The sequence below is a fragment of the Calypte anna genome, chromosome 1, assembly GCF_003957555.1.
Source record: "Calypte anna isolate BGI_N300 chromosome 1, bCalAnn1_v1.p, whole genome shotgun sequence".
NCBI lineage: Eukaryota > Metazoa > Chordata > Aves > Apodiformes > Trochilidae > Calypte > Calypte anna.
The window spans coordinates 169,227,130-169,248,662 of record NC_044244.1 but is presented as its reverse complement, the minus strand read 5'-3'; the positions used below and the strand labels follow the sequence as shown (position 1 = coordinate 169,248,662).

General features: G+C 38.4%; 1 protein-coding gene across 5 annotated transcripts in view; it reads left to right on the top strand.

Annotated features, from left to right (window-relative positions):
• Nucleotides 1-2,057: 2,057 nt before the first annotated feature.
• Nucleotides 2,058-21,533, top strand: part of ZC3H13 (zinc finger CCCH-type containing 13) — a 48,994-nt gene continuing 29,518 nt past the window's right edge. The window contains exons 1-5 of one of the 5 annotated variants that reach the window (XM_030444171.1): nucleotides 2,058-2,224; nucleotides 8,292-8,417; nucleotides 8,856-8,965; nucleotides 14,280-14,391; nucleotides 21,022-21,130. In XM_030444171.1, coding sequence (XP_030300031.1) covers nucleotides 8,301-8,417; nucleotides 8,856-8,965; nucleotides 14,280-14,391; nucleotides 21,022-21,130 — 448 coding nt within the window. In that variant the 5' untranslated portion in view covers nucleotides 2,058-2,224; nucleotides 8,292-8,300. Of the gene's footprint in view, nucleotides 2,225-2,381; nucleotides 2,448-8,291; nucleotides 8,418-8,855; nucleotides 8,966-14,279; nucleotides 14,392-21,021; nucleotides 21,131-21,533 lie in introns of those variants that run through there. The other 4 variants (XM_030444180.1, XM_030444198.1, XM_030444189.1 and 1 more) reach the window with 4 other exon arrangements.

Sequence of the window (21,533 nt, the reverse complement as noted above, 5' to 3'; positions counted from 1 at the left end):
TGGGCCCCCCAGTTCCAGAAGGTTTGGGAAGTGCTTGGAGGAGTCCAGCACAGAGCAACCAAGGTGATTAAGGGAGTGGAACATCTCCCTTATGAGGAGAGGCTGAGGGAGCTGGGGCTCTTCAGCTTGGAGAAGAGGAGAATGAGGGGTGACCTCATTAATGTTTACAAATATGTAAAGGGTGAGTGCCAGGAAGGTGGATCCAGGCACTTCTCAGTTATGACCAGTGACAGGACAAGGGACAATGTGTTTCACTGTGAGGGTGACAGGCCACTGGCACAGGCTGCCCAGAGAGGCTGTGGAGTCTCTTTCTCTGGAGACATTCAAACCCCACCTGGATGTGTTCCTGTGTGACCTGCTACAGGTGACCCTGCTCTGTCAGGGGGGTTGAACTCCATGATCTTTCCAAATCCCTTCAACCCCTGACCTTCTGTGATTTCTGTAGAATCAAATGTCTGTCTGATCGAGTTGTGGCATGCTGGGCAGACTGCATCCATAGGATAAATTTCCCAGTTTCAGTCATTCAAGATCCTACAGGATTTCCTTACAAAAAACAACCCTATTCATCATTCACACTGTCAAACAGAAAGGATGTTCACATGAGAACTTCTTGCTGCAAGGACACACAGATGGCCAAATGAATGATACCAAGTGGGGGCTGCCTACAAGCTCCTCTGCTACAATTAGCTGGCTAAGGTTGTTTATCCTGCAGCCAAGTGTTTGTGCAGCACAACATAAGCTTGAGGGACAGACTGCACATGAGGAGCAGTACAAGACCACCCTGGGTCTGCTTAGGTCCACCTGGATCACCAGCTCCTCCATACACAGTCATCTCCTGCTCAGAACCAAGACAAGCCTGAAGACAAGCTGCCACTGGCACACTCATTAAATGTTAGGACTGTCAGTGAAGATGAGAACCAGAGCCCCTCAGCAGAGGGAAGGAATGTCATCCAGAGCGATCTTGCCAGATCTTGAGAAGTGGGCCCTTGCAAAACTCTCTAAGTTCAGTGAGGCCAAGTGCAAGGTTCTGCACATGGGTCAAGGCAACCTGTGGTATCAATAGAGGCTGCTGGCATGGAGCAGTCCTGACATGAAATCATTCGCAGTACTGGTGGATGAGAAGGGACATGAGCCAGCAACCTGTGCTCACGGCCCATAAAGCCAAACGTATCCTGGACTGCACCAAAGCACGACCAGCAGGTTAAGGGAGGTGATTCTCCCTCTGCAGTGAGATCCCACCTGGAGTATTCTGTCCAGGTCTAGAGTGTCCAGCAAAAAGAAATACACGGATCTGTCAGAACTTGTGAGGAGACCATCAAGATTATCAGAGGACTGGAACACCCCTCCTGTGACAAAAGGCTGAGAGAGCTGGAGTTGTTCAGCACGGAGGTTTCGCAGGGACCTTACAGCAGCCTTTCAATATATAAAAGGGCTTCTAAGAAAAGCAGTGTGGGACTTTTTCCCAAGGGCCTACAGTGACACAAGAACAGTTTTAAACCTAGAGAAGATAGGTTTTGGTTGGACACAAGTAAGAAATGTTTTGCTGTGAGGGTGGTGGGACCCTGGCAGAAGGTGCACAGAGAAGCTGTGAATGCCCCAGCACTGGAGGTGTTCAAGGTCAGGTTGGATGCAGCTTTGATCAGCCTGGTCCAGTGACACACGCCCCTGGCTGCAGCAGCAGCTTTGGACTAAACCATCTTTAAAGGACGAACTGCTCTGTGTCTCTTTTCTCCCTACCAGCCACCCTCTTCATCATCCCCACACACACACCTGAACGGCCCAGGCCGGGTGACTACAGTGGCAAACCCATGGAGTCAGCCCAAATGCCTGGGGCACGCCCAAAGCTGTCGGGAAACACCGACCCAGCCGGTCCTGCCCGAAGACGGTGAAGCCACGGCCTCCCGCAAGCCGAACCCGTCGCTGCGCGGCCTCCGCCACCGCCTCTCCCCGCCCCCCTCGAACATGGCGACTTGGCGGCCCTTCCTCCTCCCCGCCCTCTGACGCCATCACCGGCGCGGCGGGGCGCGGTGGCGGTTACCCAGCGGCCCCGGGGCGCGGGGGCAGGGCGGGCGGCGGGAGCGGGCGGCGCTCCGCGGGTTCCTCTCCGTGTCGCTCCGCGCTCAGGCCCGGGAGGACGGACTCCCCCCTCGCCCCCTCCCACCCTCTCCGCCCCGGGCGGCGGCGGAGGAGGCGGCGGGGAGCGGCGCGGCAGCGGAAGGAGCAGGTGAGTGCGGCGGGGAGCGGCCGGGGGCGGGGAGGGTGGGGGAGGGGAAGGCTGTGAGGAATGGCGGTGAGGGATGGCGGTGAGGGGGGGAAAGGCGGGAGGGGGCGGGACGGATCGCGCCCCCCCACCCCCCTCACCCCCGCCCCGTCTCGCCCCACATGAGAGCCGGGGTGCTGGGGCCCCCGAGCGGGGCGGCGGTCCAGCGGCCCAGCGCGGGGTTGGCGTAAGGAGCTCCCCGGGGGGGTTCCTGAGGAGAAGGGCGCGGCCAGGAGGGTTGGGGGCAGCCGGCCCGAGGGCCGCGGGTGAGTGCCTCGCCGTGCCAGCCCTCCAGGCGTTTGCTCGGGGTGCGGTTCCATCGGGCTGTGGCCGTGCTGGAGCCTGCCTCCCACGTGCTTGGGTTTTCCATATTCGTGTGTTTTGGTGGGTTTTTTTGCCTTATGTGGGGCTCTTCTCCCACTCTTTGGTAGTAAAACAGTTTCTGCTTTATGCGCCTGGAGGAGCTACTAAATTCGCTCGTATAAAATCACTTATCACCATTTCTCTGGGTAGCGGCTACAACTACCTCCCCATCCCTTCCAGAACTTGTAGAGTGGCCATGTTGGGTTAGTGTTATGCTTGGGCTGCTTAGGTCCTCACCTTTGACTTCTTTGCTGGATTCTTACTCCACCATTGATTTCTTATCAACCCTCTGCAAGACTATTTTGAAAACAGGCTCTGACAGTGGGCTAGGAACCAGGACCTTATGGCATCTTGCTCTGGTGGTGAAACACATAGGGTGCCTCTGTGCAGACTGGAGTGGACAGACTCATCCCATGAACTGTGTATCTGGAAACTGCACAAGGGTGGCAATATGTGGCTGTGCCCAAGATGACATGGCCTGCTTCTCAGCATGTTTTCTTTGAGTGTGACAGCGTGCTGATGGGGTGATCTGATTTACAGATTTGAGATAATGAATCCAACAAACTTGATATAAAGGCCAAGTGAGCGTGGATCTGTCCGCTCTTTTCTGCTTAGGCTGTCCTAAGTCTCATGAAGCATCTTCTTTGAGTATGAGGACTTGTTTAGGCAAGTTATAGAACACCATATACTTTCTTTCATGATACTAGTCCCTGTTTTTTTCAATTATTTATTTACACGTTGAAAGCCAGCCCTGATTTTATACTTGTGAAGACATAATTAGCAGTTGCTTATCACTGCAAATGCAGAAATACCTTATATTAGAGGGGTAGGTTTGGGTTAACAGCATGGAGTTATTAAAGTGAACTTGGAATAATTTCTAGTTTTCTGTTAAACAGGCTTCTTTGCACAAGTTGAAGAGTGCTAGACTGACACTGTATATATATGCAACTAGTATTTGACTTTTTTTTGAAAGTTGGTTAACAACATGTTTTACTATTTTTAGTATCATTTTTAGGTAGTAAACCTGTGGAACCCCTTCAAATATCAGTATTTTATTAGAATTATGACATGGAAATGTTAACACTGCAATCACAAGCAAAACCTTTTCAGGTAAAAGCTCCTCATTTTGGAAGAATGAAGGGGAGCACTGACATTTTCCTCTTTCCAAGCTGTTATTTAGTTGTCAACAGGTATTTAGTTCATCCTAGAGAGTTACAGTCAGTTAGTATCTGAATTTCTTGTAGGACTTGAAAATTTTGCTTGCTATTTTAAAGGGCATGTTATTTATCACTTCACAGGTAGGATTTGCTCAAGTGATGTAATGTTTAGCTTGTGTGTGGTGTGCACGTATGCATGCAAGGACATGCTTGTGATGTCTTGGACTTCTTAAAGGACATTTTACCTCCTTGTAGGTTGTTTTTTTTTTGTGAACTTTACTTTTGGACTGTTACATTTGAGTTTCTAGTTATCGTGTAGAGGCAGGATTAATGTTTGCAGGGGGCTGGATTAGGTTTTTCTAACAGAAAAGGAGGTTTTTCAGATGTGTTTCTTTTGATCGTGGCTTATGTGGTATCTTCTGTTGAAGAAAAAGAATGTTTGACACCAAAGTGCAGGAGTGCTGATAAAAATACACTATTGCACTAAATATTGTGTCAATCATGTCATAATTAATTGATTTCAGTTGCTTGATTAGTGTCCACTAGACATACTCACTTTTCTCAAGTTGGTCAATGTTTTAGATTTATTCATGAAGTAACTCTCTGAGATACATTTTATTTCAAACGGTGGTATAATTAATGCCCTTAACACATTCTCCCTCACCCTGGGGAAGTTACTCGTTTTAAAGAATAACATATATGCGTCTGTGAGTTATTGTAGTGTTACAGTATTTCTATTTTATTATTAAAGGTTGTCATGGCTCTTACAGAAAAATGTAGAATCTGTAGAAAATGTAGAATCTGTAGAATTTATTTTAGGAGTATAGTTAATTTCATTTAGTAGTAGTTGGCTGTTTCAGAAGTTGTAGACACTTCAGTGCCCCTGGGTAGATTTAGCAATGCAATGTCAGGTACCTGAAATAGAGAAGTACATAATTTTCTACTTTCAAACTTTTGAAATCAACATGGCAATAACTATTTGAGATGTTGAAATACGAATGCTCAGGGCTCAGCTCACATGGAAACTCAGTGCTGTCCAGTCCACATGAGTGTTTGATAAGGAGAGGGTAGTTTGGAGCCACAGGCTTTTGATGGAAAGGAAAATTACTTCACTGGCCATCAGTGTGGGACTGATAGCAGAACTGTGATCATCAAGGGCAGAGCAATGGATGATGAAAATGGGGGAGAATTGAGTGAGTTATTGGAGTTTTTGTTGGATGTACCATTTAAATTGCTCTTGATTATTCATTAATATGCAACCTGAAAGATTTGGAAATAAAACAGTACAGCTTTTCCCCTTGCAATGCTTTTTTATAGCCAAGGAGGCTTGTGAGTAATATAAACCTGACATTAGGCATTTGAAATTTCAAGTGCACTACTTTATTAATAGTCTCTTTATTTTTCCAACTTGCTTGATCTTTGAAGAATGAAAATGAGAGTAGCTGTGTTTTCAGATACAGTCTCTCAAATGTAGGGTTTGACACAGTGAGAATTCTGCAGTTTGTCTCCGATGAATGTGTCTGGACTCTCATCCTGCCACCTGTATAACACTATATTTATTCATTTAACAGTGAAATCTCACACAGTTCTGATTGCAGGAGTGAGACTCAGGTGACAGTGTGTGCATGTAGGTAGCAATGCACTGTGTAGTTACAGCGTGCTGGGTTTGTTTGCTTAGAAGAATTTCTTATGAAATAATCTTGACTGCTAAAAACTATCAGTTTTTAATCACAAACTGGTGGGTATGGATTAGAATGTAAGGATAGAATTGACAGAATGCTACCTGAAAGAGGATGGTTTTTTTCACATTCCAAGTTTTTATTTTATGTAGGATAAAGGGAGTTTGCAAAACATAGAAGATTCAGGGTTGGATGGTGTTTGTTCCCAATTTCCACATTGGAAATTATCAGTCAAAATATAGGGAGTATAGGAAGTTGGAATGAAGTTTACCTGTTACCAAGGTAATAGCCCTTTTTAAACCTACTCATCATTATAACTTCTATAGGAAGTTAATTCCAAGAAGGTACTATTTGCTAGTAAAAAGTAACATTTTAAAAAAGATTTTTTTGCCTCTGTGTCTTTGAAAATAAAAGGACATTCAAATCAGGAGGCAAAATGAATGTGACTTTTTGTATTTGTATACTGCTATCATGTCAGTGTTTACTGTACTTACGTATTATATGCACTCATTTTATCTGTCATTCATGTGTTGAACCCTATCCCTATGCCATTGCCAGTGCCGTTCTTCTAACCCCTTTTATTTCAGATATGGCTCTTTTGATTGTAAACATTTGAAACAAATTCAGTATTTGGTATATGATTGTCTTACTAAAAATGCTTTTGCATATGTCAGTCGATTTTTGTATGCTCTATTAAAGGCTGTAGCTGCACGAAACCTTAGAAATGCAGTGTGGTTTTTTTTCTGGAACACAATGGGAAACAATCCTGAAATAGAAGGGTGCTCAGCTAGGTGAGATGTGGTATTGTTTTGCTTTCTAACATTAATGGTTTATCCTGTCAGACTTTGTAACTACTGCTGCACATTGAGCTGTCCACAATGACTTCTAATTATTTTTCTCAGAAGACTGGACTAATTTGAACTCATCAAGTATTTAGATAAAATAATTTCTCCTTGTGTGCATTACATTATATTTATTTGCATTTCATCTGCTGTTGTATTACTCAATTTCCTAACTCTATTAGATCTTTCTGGAAATCTCTGTTCTCCACAGTTTTTACTAACCCAAATAATTTCCTACTACTGGCAAATTCTTGTTTCACTGTCTGCTTCCACTAAATGAAGTTAACCATTGTTATTAATGTCTGGTATATACCACATGGTTAACTTCTGCCCTCTCTGAGCATCTTGTTTAACGTCCTGGTTATCTGAACCTTACTTGTGAGATAAAATTCTTCAGATAATCAAAGACTTAGAGAAGTAGTCACTAGAGCTGAGCTGAGAAATCTCTCAGCTTTATAGTGTAAGCTTTCTTCTATTGTTTACAAAGAGCTGCAGTGCTTAGGAAGAGCTTTAGCACAGTTTTGTTTGTAGAGTCTGCAGGTGTCAAACTTCTAGGGAAGTCTTGTTATTGAAGTAGCCATAGGATTCAGATAACAAGATTTCACCAAGATACAAGGGAGAAAACCAGTATTATTGAAGTGTCAAGTGTAAAATACAAGTTACAGCAGTATTACCTTTTATGTACGTTTGTCTACATTTGTACCTTATAATTTTTTTTGCTGTAGAATGGAACCTTAGCATGTGAATGTTATGGGAACACATTGCTGATCAGATCAGTGAAAATTTGTCTTATCTCGATCTGGTGGGGATTAGTTTAAATTTGTATTATTCTCACTCTGCTGGTAAGCTTTTTGTCATTTATAACTTGTTTGTGTATAGGAAATTAGCTTAAGTGTGTGTTCTAAACACAGTGACCTATGGATAAGGAGCAGAAGAGTAGGAAATGAGCATTTGGCTAATCATGTTACACTGACCAAGAAACTCTGGAATGATGGTTTTCTGCAGTACAGCAAAGAGGTGATTTCTGGAGCTGCATTTAAATAGTCCAGCATCTAGCAGATTTTCCCACCTTGATTTTATTTCTGTGTAGATCAAGCAGCACTTCAAGAATGAACAGTAGTTTTTGGAGCTTGTTTTGCCCTTTTCTACAACCTGTCTCAGTGTCCAATATGTATAATTATTTTTTTATTTATTTATTTGATTTTCTTTCTGTACTCAATAATTCCTTCCTCTCTCAGGTAAGCTAAATTGTGACTTCTCATTTATCCAACTTGTGCTGTATTTGCTTCAAAATCTTTTTTTTCTTAATGAAAAGGAGTTTACTTTTTGAGAAGCTTAATTGTATCACTGTTGTGGTTATTTTTTTTAAATTTGTTTGTTAGTGGCTTTTTGTTTGGTTGATTTTTGAACTCAGATGGTTCCAAATAGTTAGAGAATACAAATCAGCAACAAAGACAGACTGTGGATGATATCAAACTAGTTTCCAGTAGGTTGTCACACACAACAAAGAGGGGAAATAAAAAAGCACTCAGTTTTGGAGATCTGTTTCTGAAATTGGGAGCCATTTCTACTGATCAGAACCTGTTTCTAAGAGTTTGATGAAGTAACAGCAAATGGTTCTTTTCACTTCAAGTAACTTGAGTTGATGCACAAGAAATACATGACGAAGGAAAGCATCTGTTCTGTGTGGTGTTTGCTGTCTAAATGAGTAACATACAATATGATCTTTCCTAAAGGGAAGCCGAAGAAACCAAAGCAAGTCATAAAATAAAATGGAAAATTATCATTACTGGTGTCCAGCTGACTAGTTCAAATCTGAGGCATTCCTTGTTATTAGGTACATTTCACTCATTTATGACTTCTTTTTCTTTCTTCATCACCTCTGCAGCAACTCATACAATGTATATCATACTATTTTATTCATGCAAGTGCAGTGTCAATAGCCCCAAATTGAAGGATTTTACAGTTTTGCTTTTTTTTTTGGTTGAAGTAGTACAAAATGTCAAAAATTAGAAGGAAGGTCACAGTGGAAAATACCAAGACCATATCCGATAGCACATCCCGAAGACCCAGTGTGTTTGAAAGGCTTGGACCCAGCACTGGAAGTACTGCAGAGGTGAGTTGTAAAAGTGTTATTCTTTTCTTCCCCACCCCAGCATCTTCTTTTCCAGGATTTAGGTGGTGGAAAAGAGTAGCTCACAAGTGTTCAATACTCAGATTTCACTGATGTTAGTAAAGGTGGAAAGAACTCCTTAATGTATGGATGTTCAGCATACTAATACAAGACTTTTCAAATAACGTGTGTTGTCCCAGCTTCTGGAGAGGAGCAGTAGTACTGTACATATTAATAATATTTCCACCAACTTACATTTTTCTCTGCCAGACCTGATGCTCATTGTTGATTATTTTTTTTTTAATTGGTTATATTACTGGTGAACAGCAATTACAGATAAATGGGAGTTAATGTGGAGTCATTTGTTTGTTCTGCCACACTCACACCAATGGTATTTCCAGAAATGAGTGTGAAATTCACCCAGTAATGTCTGTCTCTTAGACACAGTGCCGTAACTGGCTGAAGACTGGCAACTGCCTCTATGGGAACACATGTAGATTCGTACATGGCCCTTCACCACGAGGTAAAGGCTATAGCAGCAGTTATAGAAGGTAAATCAAGAACTCACTTTGAATTCTTCACATGCTGTAGGAAAATAGCTTTTGCAACTGTCTTCTGTTTTGTTTTTTTGTTTTTTTTTTAAAGTGAAATGCTGTGGTGTGCCTAATGGTATGTTTTATTGATAACCGATCGTGTTGTGAAGCTGCTCAGAACAATTAATTTGGCAACTTGCAGTGGGTTTTCCCAAGATTTTTTTGTGTGTGTAGCTTCAAAAACTGAATGGAGTTCAGTGGGTGCAGATTAACTTTTTGCATTACTTGAAACAGGAAGTTCATGTAACTTAATATGCTATTGTTATTTTTTGCATAGTGTCATTGCAGCTTCTGATATGCACTTCTGTCCTTTACTAAAATGCTGTTTTGCAACTACTTACAGTGGTACTCACCTACTTGAAGCCCCTCTGTCTTCACTGTATTGTTTAATGAATAACGTGTCTATCCTTTTTCTCCTGTTGTGAGGAGATACTTCTCTTCAAAAACATAGTTTTGTGTATTTCTCTATCAGATACAGAACAAATTCCTGTATTAATAGGAAGGGTTCTAAAACATTACTCCAATTTTCTGAAGAGTCTATTTTTTGTCTGCCTCTAGACAGAGGGACTGTAATTAAAAATGAGGATTTTTTTGACTGTCCTTTGTGTGGCATTAACACCTTACTTAACTGAAACTAACTGTGGCAGTAAATTCATAATACTCTTGCTATCAAGGGCAAAAAGCTAGTAGAGTTTTAGCGTAGTACCTCTTTGTACAAAGGCTTCACATTTTAAAGGAGTTGTGCTTCATAATGCTGTGGTAACATCAGTGTTACCTCTAGATTATGCATGGGCACACTGAAGCATCAAAGTGTCAAGCAACAACAGGAAGGTTGGCATGAGCTCAGGGTTCTGTTTCTGTTTCCTTTTCCTGCTCCTGCAGCACACTCCCAGGATGATCTTGCTTTTGCTTGTGTGGTCTTCCAATGCTTCTGAGCTGGTAGCAGCTAGGATACAAAGAATATCACTGAGTTTAATGTTTCTTTCTCCCTATAAAAAATTTTACTCTGTTCTGTTCTGAATGTTCCAGATGGGAAAAAAGGAGTGATTTATTGGGAGAGATTAAGTTTAAAAACCGTTAGAATGTCACTTTCTCCTTCATTTCAGTGTTTGGAACACTCAGTATGTAGTTCTCTGGGGTCATTTGAAGAAAAGCTACATTTCTTTTAAAGATTAAAGCTTTGTTTCTGCTTTACTGTCACCACTGATAATTAAGAATAATGTTGATTTACTTCTTTTTATTCTTAACTTTTTTTTTTTAAACTAGAACTGCATGAAAAAGTCAAAGGACAGGTCTTGCTGTTATTTCACAGATACATTAAACATTTAAGAAATATGTTCCTAAAAAGGGGGAGGATGACCCCCAACAAAAAACCCAGACAGATTAATAAAGCGTTCTTGTCTTCTGAAATCTGTGCCGATAGCTCTTGGCCAGGCACAGAAAAAGCTGTTTTATATTCATAATAAAATATTGGCACTTCCATGCCATTTAACATCACAGAGATTTTTACAAATGTTATCCAGGTGTTGTGAATGCAGTTGTATTGGCTTCTTCCCAGCCAAGCTAATGCTGCTTCTGCATCAGTTCAGTTCAAAGAGGACTCTGGGTAAAGTATCATGAACAAAATAATGGCAACATGTACACATGTTCAGCCAGGCATACTGGTGAAGTCTTGCCTGCTTTGCAACCAATTTGGTAGGACAAAGCACATCTTATGCTTGTCTTTCCCCTCTCATTTCATACCTCTTGTAAATAAGTCTCATTCTCAATAGTTTAATCCAATTCTGTTGCCTCCCAGAGTTCATAATGTGACCAGGCATTAGGATAACATGACTCTTAAGTCAGGTTTCATTACAATTCCATTTCAGTGTTAATGCTGCCCCTTGCAGCATGAGTTTTAATCTTACTGTTACAAAACCTAGCATGTTTTTACATACAAGTCTTTCCTGATGAGGATATTAACAATTCAGTAATAACACCTGCCAGTCTTCCAGTCACCTCAAGAAAGGAGAAGCTAACAAGACAAGGCCTATGCTGTCCCACAAGGAATTTTGGTCTCTTGCTTCACTCATAGATTATTAGTTGCTTGGCAGCTTTCTGCTGATTCTCTTATATTACTGTGAGAATCTATGCCATTTTAGTGTCCCTCTCTTAGTCTATCTGATCTGTTCATTCTGGATCGTAATAGATTTAAAAAAAGCAAACCAAACCAGCAGTAAAATTAGGCCAGAATGTATGGATTTTTCAAGGTTCACATATTTTTGTATGGGAAACTGAAAAACTGGATGATGTTTCATGAGCATTCAGTTATAATATGTACATTATACACTAATATTTGTCTTCTGCCAATACACACAACTATGTGCCCACACATACATTTGCACAGATATTCTCAGATAGGTGTGTGTTAATGTGTGCCTCTTGCTAGGGTCTTATTCCTGACACTGTGCAAGGTACAGGAGCAAATAAAGGTGCTGTTATCAAAGTGCATTTCCTAACCAAGCTGCTGAATTTGGAGAACTGAACTGTTGCAGGGAGTAATGCTGTTTAAAATCACTTAACTGCACTGCTTAAAATTTCAAATGATGAAATTATGTATTTTAGGCCTTACTTAAAGGATGGCCCCAGCACAAAATAATAAGTCCTTAAGGATATATTTTTCATTGAGCATTTTCTGCTTTCAGTGTACAGAGGTAATGCTGTGGAGCCTGTTGTGTGAAAGGTACTGCCTTGCACTCTAGCCACACAATATGTAATTGTGGAGGTAAAATTGTAGTTATCTGTTGAAATTTAGCAGTGTGCATCACCTGGAATAACCAGAAGTCCCTTTTGGAGGAGAGGGGGAAGTTATGTAGAAAATAAGCCACTATATAAAATTAAAATTGTGGTACACCTGAAAGGAAAATCAGTTAGTAGGCCAACTTGGTTTTCTGTGCATTAAGCCAAAGTATCTGAAAACAGTCACAGCTTCCTGAGTAAATATTTCTTAAAATTTGACAGATTTTCAGACTGATTTATTAGACCTTTTGGGTATTTGTGATGTTACCATATTTTGTGAGGAGTGGTAGAACGGTTACTGTGACTTTGCTTCAGTATTCTAAAGCTGAAAAAAAGAACCCCAAACCCAAGAAAAAACACCACTAAATCCCAACACTGAAGCTATAGCTTTTTTCATTTCTGTGATGCTTTGATAATTTTTATGATCTTTAGGTGGATCTTAATAATGTTTTCATATAATAAATTTTTTCTTCACTCCCATACAGAAAAAGGCACAAATTGAGAGTGAAAATGTTTGAATGCTTTTTCACTCCAATGGGGGGGAAAAAGTATTAAAACTTAAGATGTCTCTCTAGGAAGTACATGAGCTGTATCCTGTTTCAGTTATCTTGCTCTCTTCAGCTGCTGCTTTTTTTTCTGAAATTTCTCCTCTTGAGTAAAAATGCTACCTCAAGGAACAGTGTTGATAGTACATTATCTGTAACTGCTTTGTCTTTCAAATTAATAATCAGTTTCAAAAATCCAAATTGTTTGTGCCATAGGTGAAGTATTAAAAATTAAGGCATTAAATTGCCACTTCAGTCTTGAAAGACAGTTTATTTGTTGAGGTAGCTGATGGTTGGAATGTATCGGAATGTTTTGGTAATGCAAAGGAATTGTTTTCCTGAGATGGAGGGGAAAAAAAAAGATACCTTAAAATATAACCATTGCTCAAGCCAGACACTTTAAAGATGCTACAATAATGCATGCAAAGAAAACTTGTTTAGATTTGTATGCTGGATATTTCTTTATTCTTTTTAGGGTTGAGAAAAGCAGTGTGCTACTGTTTTGTACCTTTCCTTTGATCTAGTGACCTGTATTTATGACTTCACAAAGAATTAAATGCATTTAAAAATGAGAGCAGTCACTGGTCTTTTTCTTCTTAGGTCCTAAGACACTTAACCTTATGACAGTTTAAGTAATCAGATACATTGCAAAAGAGGAAGTGGAAACCAATTACTGTTTTACATGTATGCACAGGTGGAAGATTAAAATACATTAATTTAGATTTTTGTATTCATATTTTGTGAAAGACAGGTTACTTATTGTGTATTATGTGACAGAGGAAGGTTGGGATAAACAGTATTTTCTAAATGAAAGTCCTAATTCAGTCTGAAAAACAAAACAAATGCAAATTTCATTACTCAAGTATTATATATAACTCCTCTAATCAATGAAGACAGCATCAATATCTTGTTGTGATTTTGTAGTATAAACTGATAGATACAGATCCAGTACTTTCATACAGCTGTTTCATAGAAGAATCTTTAATTACGACCGACAGCCATCACACAACTACCAAACTCAGTGTCAAGCCAGATTTGCATGAAGAGAAAATCTATTTTATTGAACTGAAAGATCATTTGAAGCAGCTCCTACATTCTGTTTGCTTAAGAACTTGTTTAAATTTGTGGGTTGTTCACTTTTAACCCACAAGGGATAAGTAAACTTGTGAATCCATACTAAGAGGTAACAAAATTATATGGATGTCCTTTATTAGTGTAGACTATTCCCTCTCCCTTCCCACTTCACAGTAATACCTTGTGCAGAAAATACACCTTTAAGTTGCATGACTAATAGAGTTCATCCAATAGTTTGTAATTAATAATGAAAGAATTATTTTACTGCAAGTTGGAAAGTGGAGGAGGCCTCCAACAGTGAATTTCTGAGACATGGGGTTTTTTTGTGTGGCAGTCTCACCGAGGTCATAGGAGATGGCACCTAGGTCAGGTTCTCATCACTTGCAGTCTTCATCCACATTCAAGAGTTGTGTGGACTGTCATTGCCAGTCCACAGTAGCTTGACTCTGCATTAATTTTATTTATATAAATATGTATATAAATTGGTGCAGCTTAGAACATGGAGAAGGGTGAAGATAGCTTGAAAGACGAGGTAGGGATTATTGTGACACGCATTTACATGGTGATAGTCAGAAAGAGCTATTCTGGATAGGACCACTTGAAGCTGATCAGAGTAATAACTGAGTCATACCTTATGTATACATGTACAAATAATTTTTCTTGGAGTTAAGTCTTCCTTGATGTTCTAAAAATAGTGTTTTTTTAGAGTGCTTAAGCCCATTAGACCTTAACACTTTTTTATTCATCTACTTCACTTTTGGGTGGGAGGTTTAGATCTTTCTGTATATACTAATTAAAAAAGACCTTAAGACAGATTGTATTCTTTTTAAAATAGTCCCATAGAACTGGTTATATTATATTTCTGTATTATTTAGGTCACCAGAAAGACCCACTGGAGATCTTCGGGAAAGAATGAAGAACAAACGTCAAGACGTTGAGGCAGAACCACAGAAACGAAGTACAGAGGAATCATCCTCTCCTGTTAGGGTAAGAATGGAGTTTGCAGAACTCCAGAATCCCTCAGTAGCAATTGGGCAGTGTGTCCTAGAACCTGATCGTGGTGACCTGTGATACTTGAAATGTTTTAATGCTTTGATCATTTTGTACATAGTATGGCATATTGTATTGTGAAGTGTCTTAATGATTGTATCATTTTGCAGTTTTATAGCACTTTCTCATCCTTTGGCTCCCAAAGATTATATAAGTTCAACAGACTAAAACATATTATGAATACTGCTAAACAGGTGTTTAGTAATAGTGCAGACTCTTTGATTATTACCAAGAAAGTGTATTAAGCATTGTTCCAATCATCCACTAGTTTTCCCTCCAACACTTACTCATATCCAGTGTTTACGTGCATCCTGACTGCCAACTGCTCATCCCAGCCTTGGTATTGATAAGACCACACAGTTACTGCTGTGCTGGTTCATTTCACCTTGCTCCTCACACACTCATCAGCCATCCCAACTGCTCACTTTCAGAATTTGGAAAAAATTAATTCATTATTGTTCTCATTTTCTAAGCATCTTTCTGCAACCCTATACCTCTCAAATGTCAGATGGTACTTATTTAAAAAATGTGTTACCTGTTGCTGCACTGATGTGACAAACAAATAGGGGCAGAGCTAGGAGTGTGACCCTGCACCTGTGTGACAACAGCATCAGTGTATTCCTGCGTCATGTTTTTTGAGGCCATCTTCATATGAATGATGATTAAAAATTTTTATTTGTGAAAAAACAGTTTTGCTTCTGCAGGTATTTAACAGCATTCTTTTTTTCGTCTTGGTCTGTTCCTACTTACTGTGTAAAATGGATTTTTATGTCAGGTGTAAAGAAATCAACAGCAGCTGTTATCATTAAAAAGCAGAATAATTTGCCTTCCAATCATGTTTTCAGTTGCTGTTAATTTGTATAAACTTTCAGTCTTTTTGCTCTTTTATCTAAATGTCTTTATTTTCTAATAGTTTGAATAAACTGTTCAGTTATTGAGTCCATGGTTGGTAGGAGAAGTGTTTCTTCCTACTGTTATTCAAAATTTATTGTAACTTCTCTTCTGGTATGACTCCCATTTTGATGTAATTCCTACTTTTGATTTTGATTACCTGCTTTTTATAGTATTCTATTAATGTAATAATACACACATAATACATAACATAATAATACTCTTAAACAACTAAACCTCCGGAAACAGGAAGCAAAATGAATTGAAGAATTAATGGGTTTGTTAAAACACCAAAGACTTATTTACAGGATAAGCACACTGCAGAGAAAAAAACTACTCTGCTACAGTCTCGTAGAACAGAAGGCTGAGGACACCACTGAGCTTTTGTAGTAGTTGTGTGGAAGCAATTCTCAAAGAGTTTTTCTCTCGGAGAAAGAAAATATTTTTGAACAAACAGATGAAGGACAGTCATCAGGAGTTGCATTGCAAAGAAAGAGAATATCTAAAAGAACACAAGACTGAAGTGCTGGCAAAAATCTTGCTCCATTCTTAGAGCTGCTGTTGTGGTGAAGATCCAGTGTCTGATCTGATGTTTCCTTCTATTTCCATTTATTAAAGCTTTTGAGATAACAGAGAAGCTGAATAAGAAATTTCGATTTTGTTTTGAAATAACAAAAGGTATCTTGTTCCATAAAAAGTTTCATAATTGTTTTTTTAAACATTTTTTTCTAAAAAAAGGAAGACAATAGGACTCTTTCTGCAGACAAAATTTGTGCTTCAGTTTCTAAAACTAACAAGCAGTAGTGCTAAAAGAGAACTGTCTAATATAGATGAAATCTTAAATAGCTTATTTTAAGACAAGACTTTTGAGGCACATAGCCAGAGAATAGCAGGTATAGTATTGTCTGGGTTAGAAGTCAGCTACGGGGAGTATTTTAGATTAATACTAAATTATTATTAACAATTGTCTAAAGAAAATTGTAAAGTTACAGCAGATGCTGTAATGCTTCTTCTGAAGAGCTGTAAATTTTTAGTGGAAAAAATGTTGGACATCCTAAGTCTCAAACTTTGCAGAAGTTAAGAAAGCAGTTGTTGAGATTACTAAAACGTGAGGAACGCCGTAAGGACTGGGGAACGGTTTTGGCAGTACAATGGTAGATGACACTTGTGTTGGCAAGCATGAGGTAATGCACAGTGAAGAAAGTATCTGGAGCTAAAAAAACGGTGAATTAATATTTCAAAAGTAACTGAAACCATACAGTAGAAAAATAAGTTATTGTGGACAGCTCAATGAAATCATCTGTTCTAAATGCAGTCATAATTGCAGAAGCAAACACTCAGGTGCATAAAAATGGAATAGAAAGTGATCAGTATTATGCTGTAGAAATTCATGGTCCAGTTTTATTTGAAATGCTATTTGGTTGTGATCACATGAGTGCAAGAAAATATATTTAAAGGTCTTTTTGGTGTGGGCAAGGAGGTGAGAAAGAGACTGGAGGAAAGAAAGGGTGTATGGTGGATGCACGTGATGAATGGCTGAGAGAATGTAAATTGGATGCGTCATATTCATACTTAATGCCAGCAGAAAGAATGGCAGACTTGAAAGTGACATGGGTCAATGCTGTTTACATTAAATATGACAATACTTATTGATTGCCAGAAGAAACAGTAAAAAAAAAAAAAAAAGCCTGAAAAGGTTTCACAAACAGTTGAGACAGTACAACTAGTATAAAATCTTGTAGGGATTTCTTCTTTGGAGATATAAGGTAACTAGTAAAATCTGTATGTATTTAGGAAGAAACTTCCTATACGGACAACTTATAGAATATATCCCTTATGATTTTGTCATGTTTTATATTGTTATTTTCAGAGATAATGTGCAGCATTACATGGACAACTATATGGAACTCAGTTGTTTCTGTATTTTTCAGATTTGTGTTCAGAATTATATTTTAGTGTATTTATTATTATGCAAATAATCAGATAAGGTTTCTGCTGTTACTGTATTTAGTTGGAAATTTTTATGTTTCTTTTTTCTCTGTATTATAAGATAGATACATTGGAATATTTGAAGTATTACCTGGGAGGTGGGTGTAACTTGGGAGACTTGGATTTGGGAGAAATGGTGGGAAGAGCTTAATGTACATTTAGGAAAGGTTTTTATAAGGAATGTTTATCACTTGTTTCGTACCTTTGCTTTTTGTCTCTGTGGCTTTTGAATATCTTCACTGGAAAAGGAAGTCCACGTTGTCTTCCATCTCTGAAATGGAAGCAATACCTGCTTCTTACAGAAAAACTCCAGACTGATTTTATTGTATGGTTGTGTAGTATGGTAGTTTATACTGTAAATTTGTTACACATAGAACAAAATAGTACTGTTCTTGGCCAGAAGATTATAGCTGTAGTACATGATAGCTTATTTTAGATATCAAGAGAACTTGCACTTTTGAATTAGTTTATATTGCAAGTGCATGTACATGTACTGATAAGGCTGAAACTGAAGCTTCTGCCTCATAAGAATTGTAAATTGTAGGAGTCTTACAAATATTCTTTCCATTGGTGTTGGCAAAATAACACTTCTTGGCTAGAAGCATGTTTTGTAGACTTGATGAGTCCTTTTGTGCTTGTCCAAGCTCTTCTGGCTGTAGGGGGAAATTCATTCAAGTCGATACCAAGTCTTGTCCAGTAGAGTACTGATCATATCTTACGGGCTGTGCAACTTCAACTTAAGTAGACATTAAATTAAAGTCTCACAGAATTCAGCTATAATGTCTGAATTTTTTATTTTGTTTTGTTTTTTAAGTAGCATTTCTCCTAAGGTCAACATTAAACTGTAATCATCTGTCCAACACATGTAAATAGTTTGTGAAAACAGCATAGGCAAAGTCTACTAAGTTATTTCTCACTCTTAAGACTATTTTTTTCTCACTATATTTTTCTCACTATTTTTTTTCCTAAATAATGATATTATTATGATTATTGTTTCTTGTCTAGTCAATAGCATTTTTTCAGAGTCAGGGGGGAAATAGTTTGTTTACAAATGTGGCTGAAGTAGATACAGCATATTCAAGTACAAGTGAAAGATGTGCTATTGGCCTTTAGGAGTTTGACTTATTTTAGTAAGTGAGAGGTGAAAAAAAAGCACGTGAAGTACAGGAAGGTTTTTAAGAATATAAAGGAAATATTTGCTTCACATACTATGAGGTTATTAAATGCATTTTTAAGTGGAATGAGTACAATAAAACCACTATGCTGAAGACTTTGATGAGAAAATCCAGTGTGTTCTAAACCATCATAAGTTAAATTCTTGATTTGTGTGCCCCAGGAAAATACACTGTTTCTAAAAAGTTATTTGTTTTTCAAGATAGAATGTTACCAGAATTTTTTTTGTAACAACTTAAGTCGATTACTTTATTAAAGGGCTTGGATCAAATTGTCCTGACTTGTAAAATAGCATGGTTGTGCAAAAATTCCCTACTCCCTTCACCTATATCCAGAAATTCAGTAAAATCCCTTTCATAGATATTCTTCTCTGTTCTTCTGTAGAAATATGACTGTGCCACTACTAGATCTCTCTACTAAGAAGGGAAAATAAAGGCTGTTTCAAGATGCTTGTGTTTGTTTAAGTTTGGAGATGTAGGCAAGATATGCAGTCCTTCTGTGTTATTAAATTGGTCATGAAGCATTGTGACTTCCTACACATTCTCTGCTGGCAAATTATTTCAGAAATTATCTTTAAAGTTTTTTGAAATCAGTTTGTAGATGTCCTAACGTGTGTATTTGAGATTGCTAATAACAAATAGTGTTGAATGAACAGAAAGCAGGATTTGTATTCAAGAAATAATGTTTACTGATTGTTTATATTGTAGGAGTAAGTTTGGAGTATATAGCAGAAGTGCACAGTTTACACAGAACAGATGCAGCTTGAAGGAGGGTGGTCTTGAATAATTCAGATTGTCTTAAGAAAAAAAAAGAAGGTTGCAGGGATGCCTTGTTGCTAAAGCTACAGATTTTCAAATCTCATCAGACACATTTTTCTTCAAAGTAACTTGCCTTGGAGTTTAACAGGATAGTTGCTCTTAGACTTTAGTACATGTTGTGGTGGTGCTTAGTTGTTTTGGCAGTTCATGTCAGCAACCAAATTAGCATCTTGTTCATCTTTTTAGAGAACCTGGCATGAAATGGAGAAAAATAACTTACTGTTTTGTTTTGTTGTTTTTTTGTTTTTTTTGTTTTTTTTTTTTTTTTTTTTTTTGTATTTTACGAGCTGCTTAAAATTAAACATAAGACTAATTAGTTCTTAAATGTGAAGTTCCTTCATGTTGTGTAACAGTCAGTCAGGTTTTCTTCCAGAGCTTCTAAGGCTTTAACTATGATACACTGAACGTATTGAGAGGCTTGAAATAACTGCATTGAAGAATCTGTTTTAGTCTGCTAGGTAAATGCAGTACTTGTTCTGTCATCATTTATGTCTCTTAATTAGAGCTAAGTTTTTAACACTGTTAGTGAATAAGGAGAAGTTGTAATTTGGTCACTCAGGAGTGACCATCCACAATGTTATATCTGTGCTGTGTTTCTAAGGTGATGTAAAGGATTTAAATTAAATTAAGATTTATGTCCCAATAAGAAATAGCTAGCAAAATTCTTGGGCATCTCCTTTCCTTGGCATAAAAACAAAGGTTCCTACATGACACTGTGGGGGGTGAAAACAAGAGACATGTGGGACAGACTTTGATTATTTGCTCTTTCTATTTTACTACTTAATAAATTAATATGAGATGCAAACTTGCAAGCTCTTTTTTTGCAAAGAGTGAAAAAACTTTGTCCTGTACTTGAGTTCAGCCTACGTAGATTATTTAGAGAGTGTTAATTCAGCAGAGGCAGTGATGCAACTATGCAGCTTTCCTAGTGGAATTTATCCAGGGGGGAAAGAGCTGCAGAGGTTCAGTTGCCCTTTGAAATCATCATCTTTCCTGTAAAAATAGTCTCTGGCTTCCTTAGGTATACACAGGACCATCTGCCATGTGCAAAATGAGTTCTGCAGTAGTTAGACTTGTCTAACAACTCAGGGGCCAGTGGAAGTTCAAATATCAGTTTTGTTCTACTGTGTGTTGTCTTACCCATTTTTTGCCTTCTTTCTACCAGCCAAGAGTCTCTGGGGCTTTAAACATTTATTTAGTATTTCCCTCCCCCACTCCTTCTGCGTTCTCTGGAGATTTGAATGGTTCAGCTTCTGAGTCTCATCTGCCTCGAATATAAATATTCTTATTTACAGCTGAGAACTCTTACTCAAGCTGTTAAAATTACACTCTTTAAATGTTCATTAAACTTCTCGTCATAAGAACCTGATCTGTTCTTTGAGTTCCTGTTTGAAACTTTAATTGCTGATATGTGCTCAGTTCTTGCCCTGCTTTTAAACCTTCTGATTTTGTGAATCCTTTCTTCTCTTTGCCCCATCTGCTATTTGCATACTGATTATATGAAATAGCATTAGAACATGTTGCCCTTGGAGTCTCTGCTTGTTTTAGAGAGTATTTGTTCAATGGGCTAAGGGGGAAAATGCTTTCTGCTCTATAAAAAAGAAACAGCCAAAATACTGCGTAAGATGTACCTGCTTCTTCAGGCTTCTTTTAAGTTAAAGTTGTATACTCTAATGCAGCATTTTTCCCTTTATAGAAAGAGTCTTCACGAGGAAGACATAGAGAAAAGGAGGATATCAAAATTACGAAGGAGAGAACACCAGAAAGTGAAGATGAAAATGGAGATTGGGAAACAAATAGAGAAGGTAACTATAACTTGACTAATTGTTTCCCTACAGCTCAAAGAATTGCAGAATTACTGAGCTATATGTAAAATAAAATGCTTAAAAGATTTGGTCTCTAAGCAAAATCTTAGGTGTGGTAGCTATTAATGTTTATTTTTGGAGGACAGCAAAGAAGCTATCTGGGTTGGAGTGTTGCAGTGGTAAAACCAACTTATTTTAAAAACACATGCTTTTTTATTCCGTTTTGACTCCTTAGACAACAAGGAATTAGTTGAATCTGTTACATTAAATTACCAGTAATTTTGAAACTTGTCAGTCTGAGGAAAAGACCATGACTTTGAATTCAAAAGTCAGCAGGTTTTTTTGTGATAAAATGATGTGGTCTAAATTTTACGGTTGGACTCTGTGATCTCAGAGGTCCTTT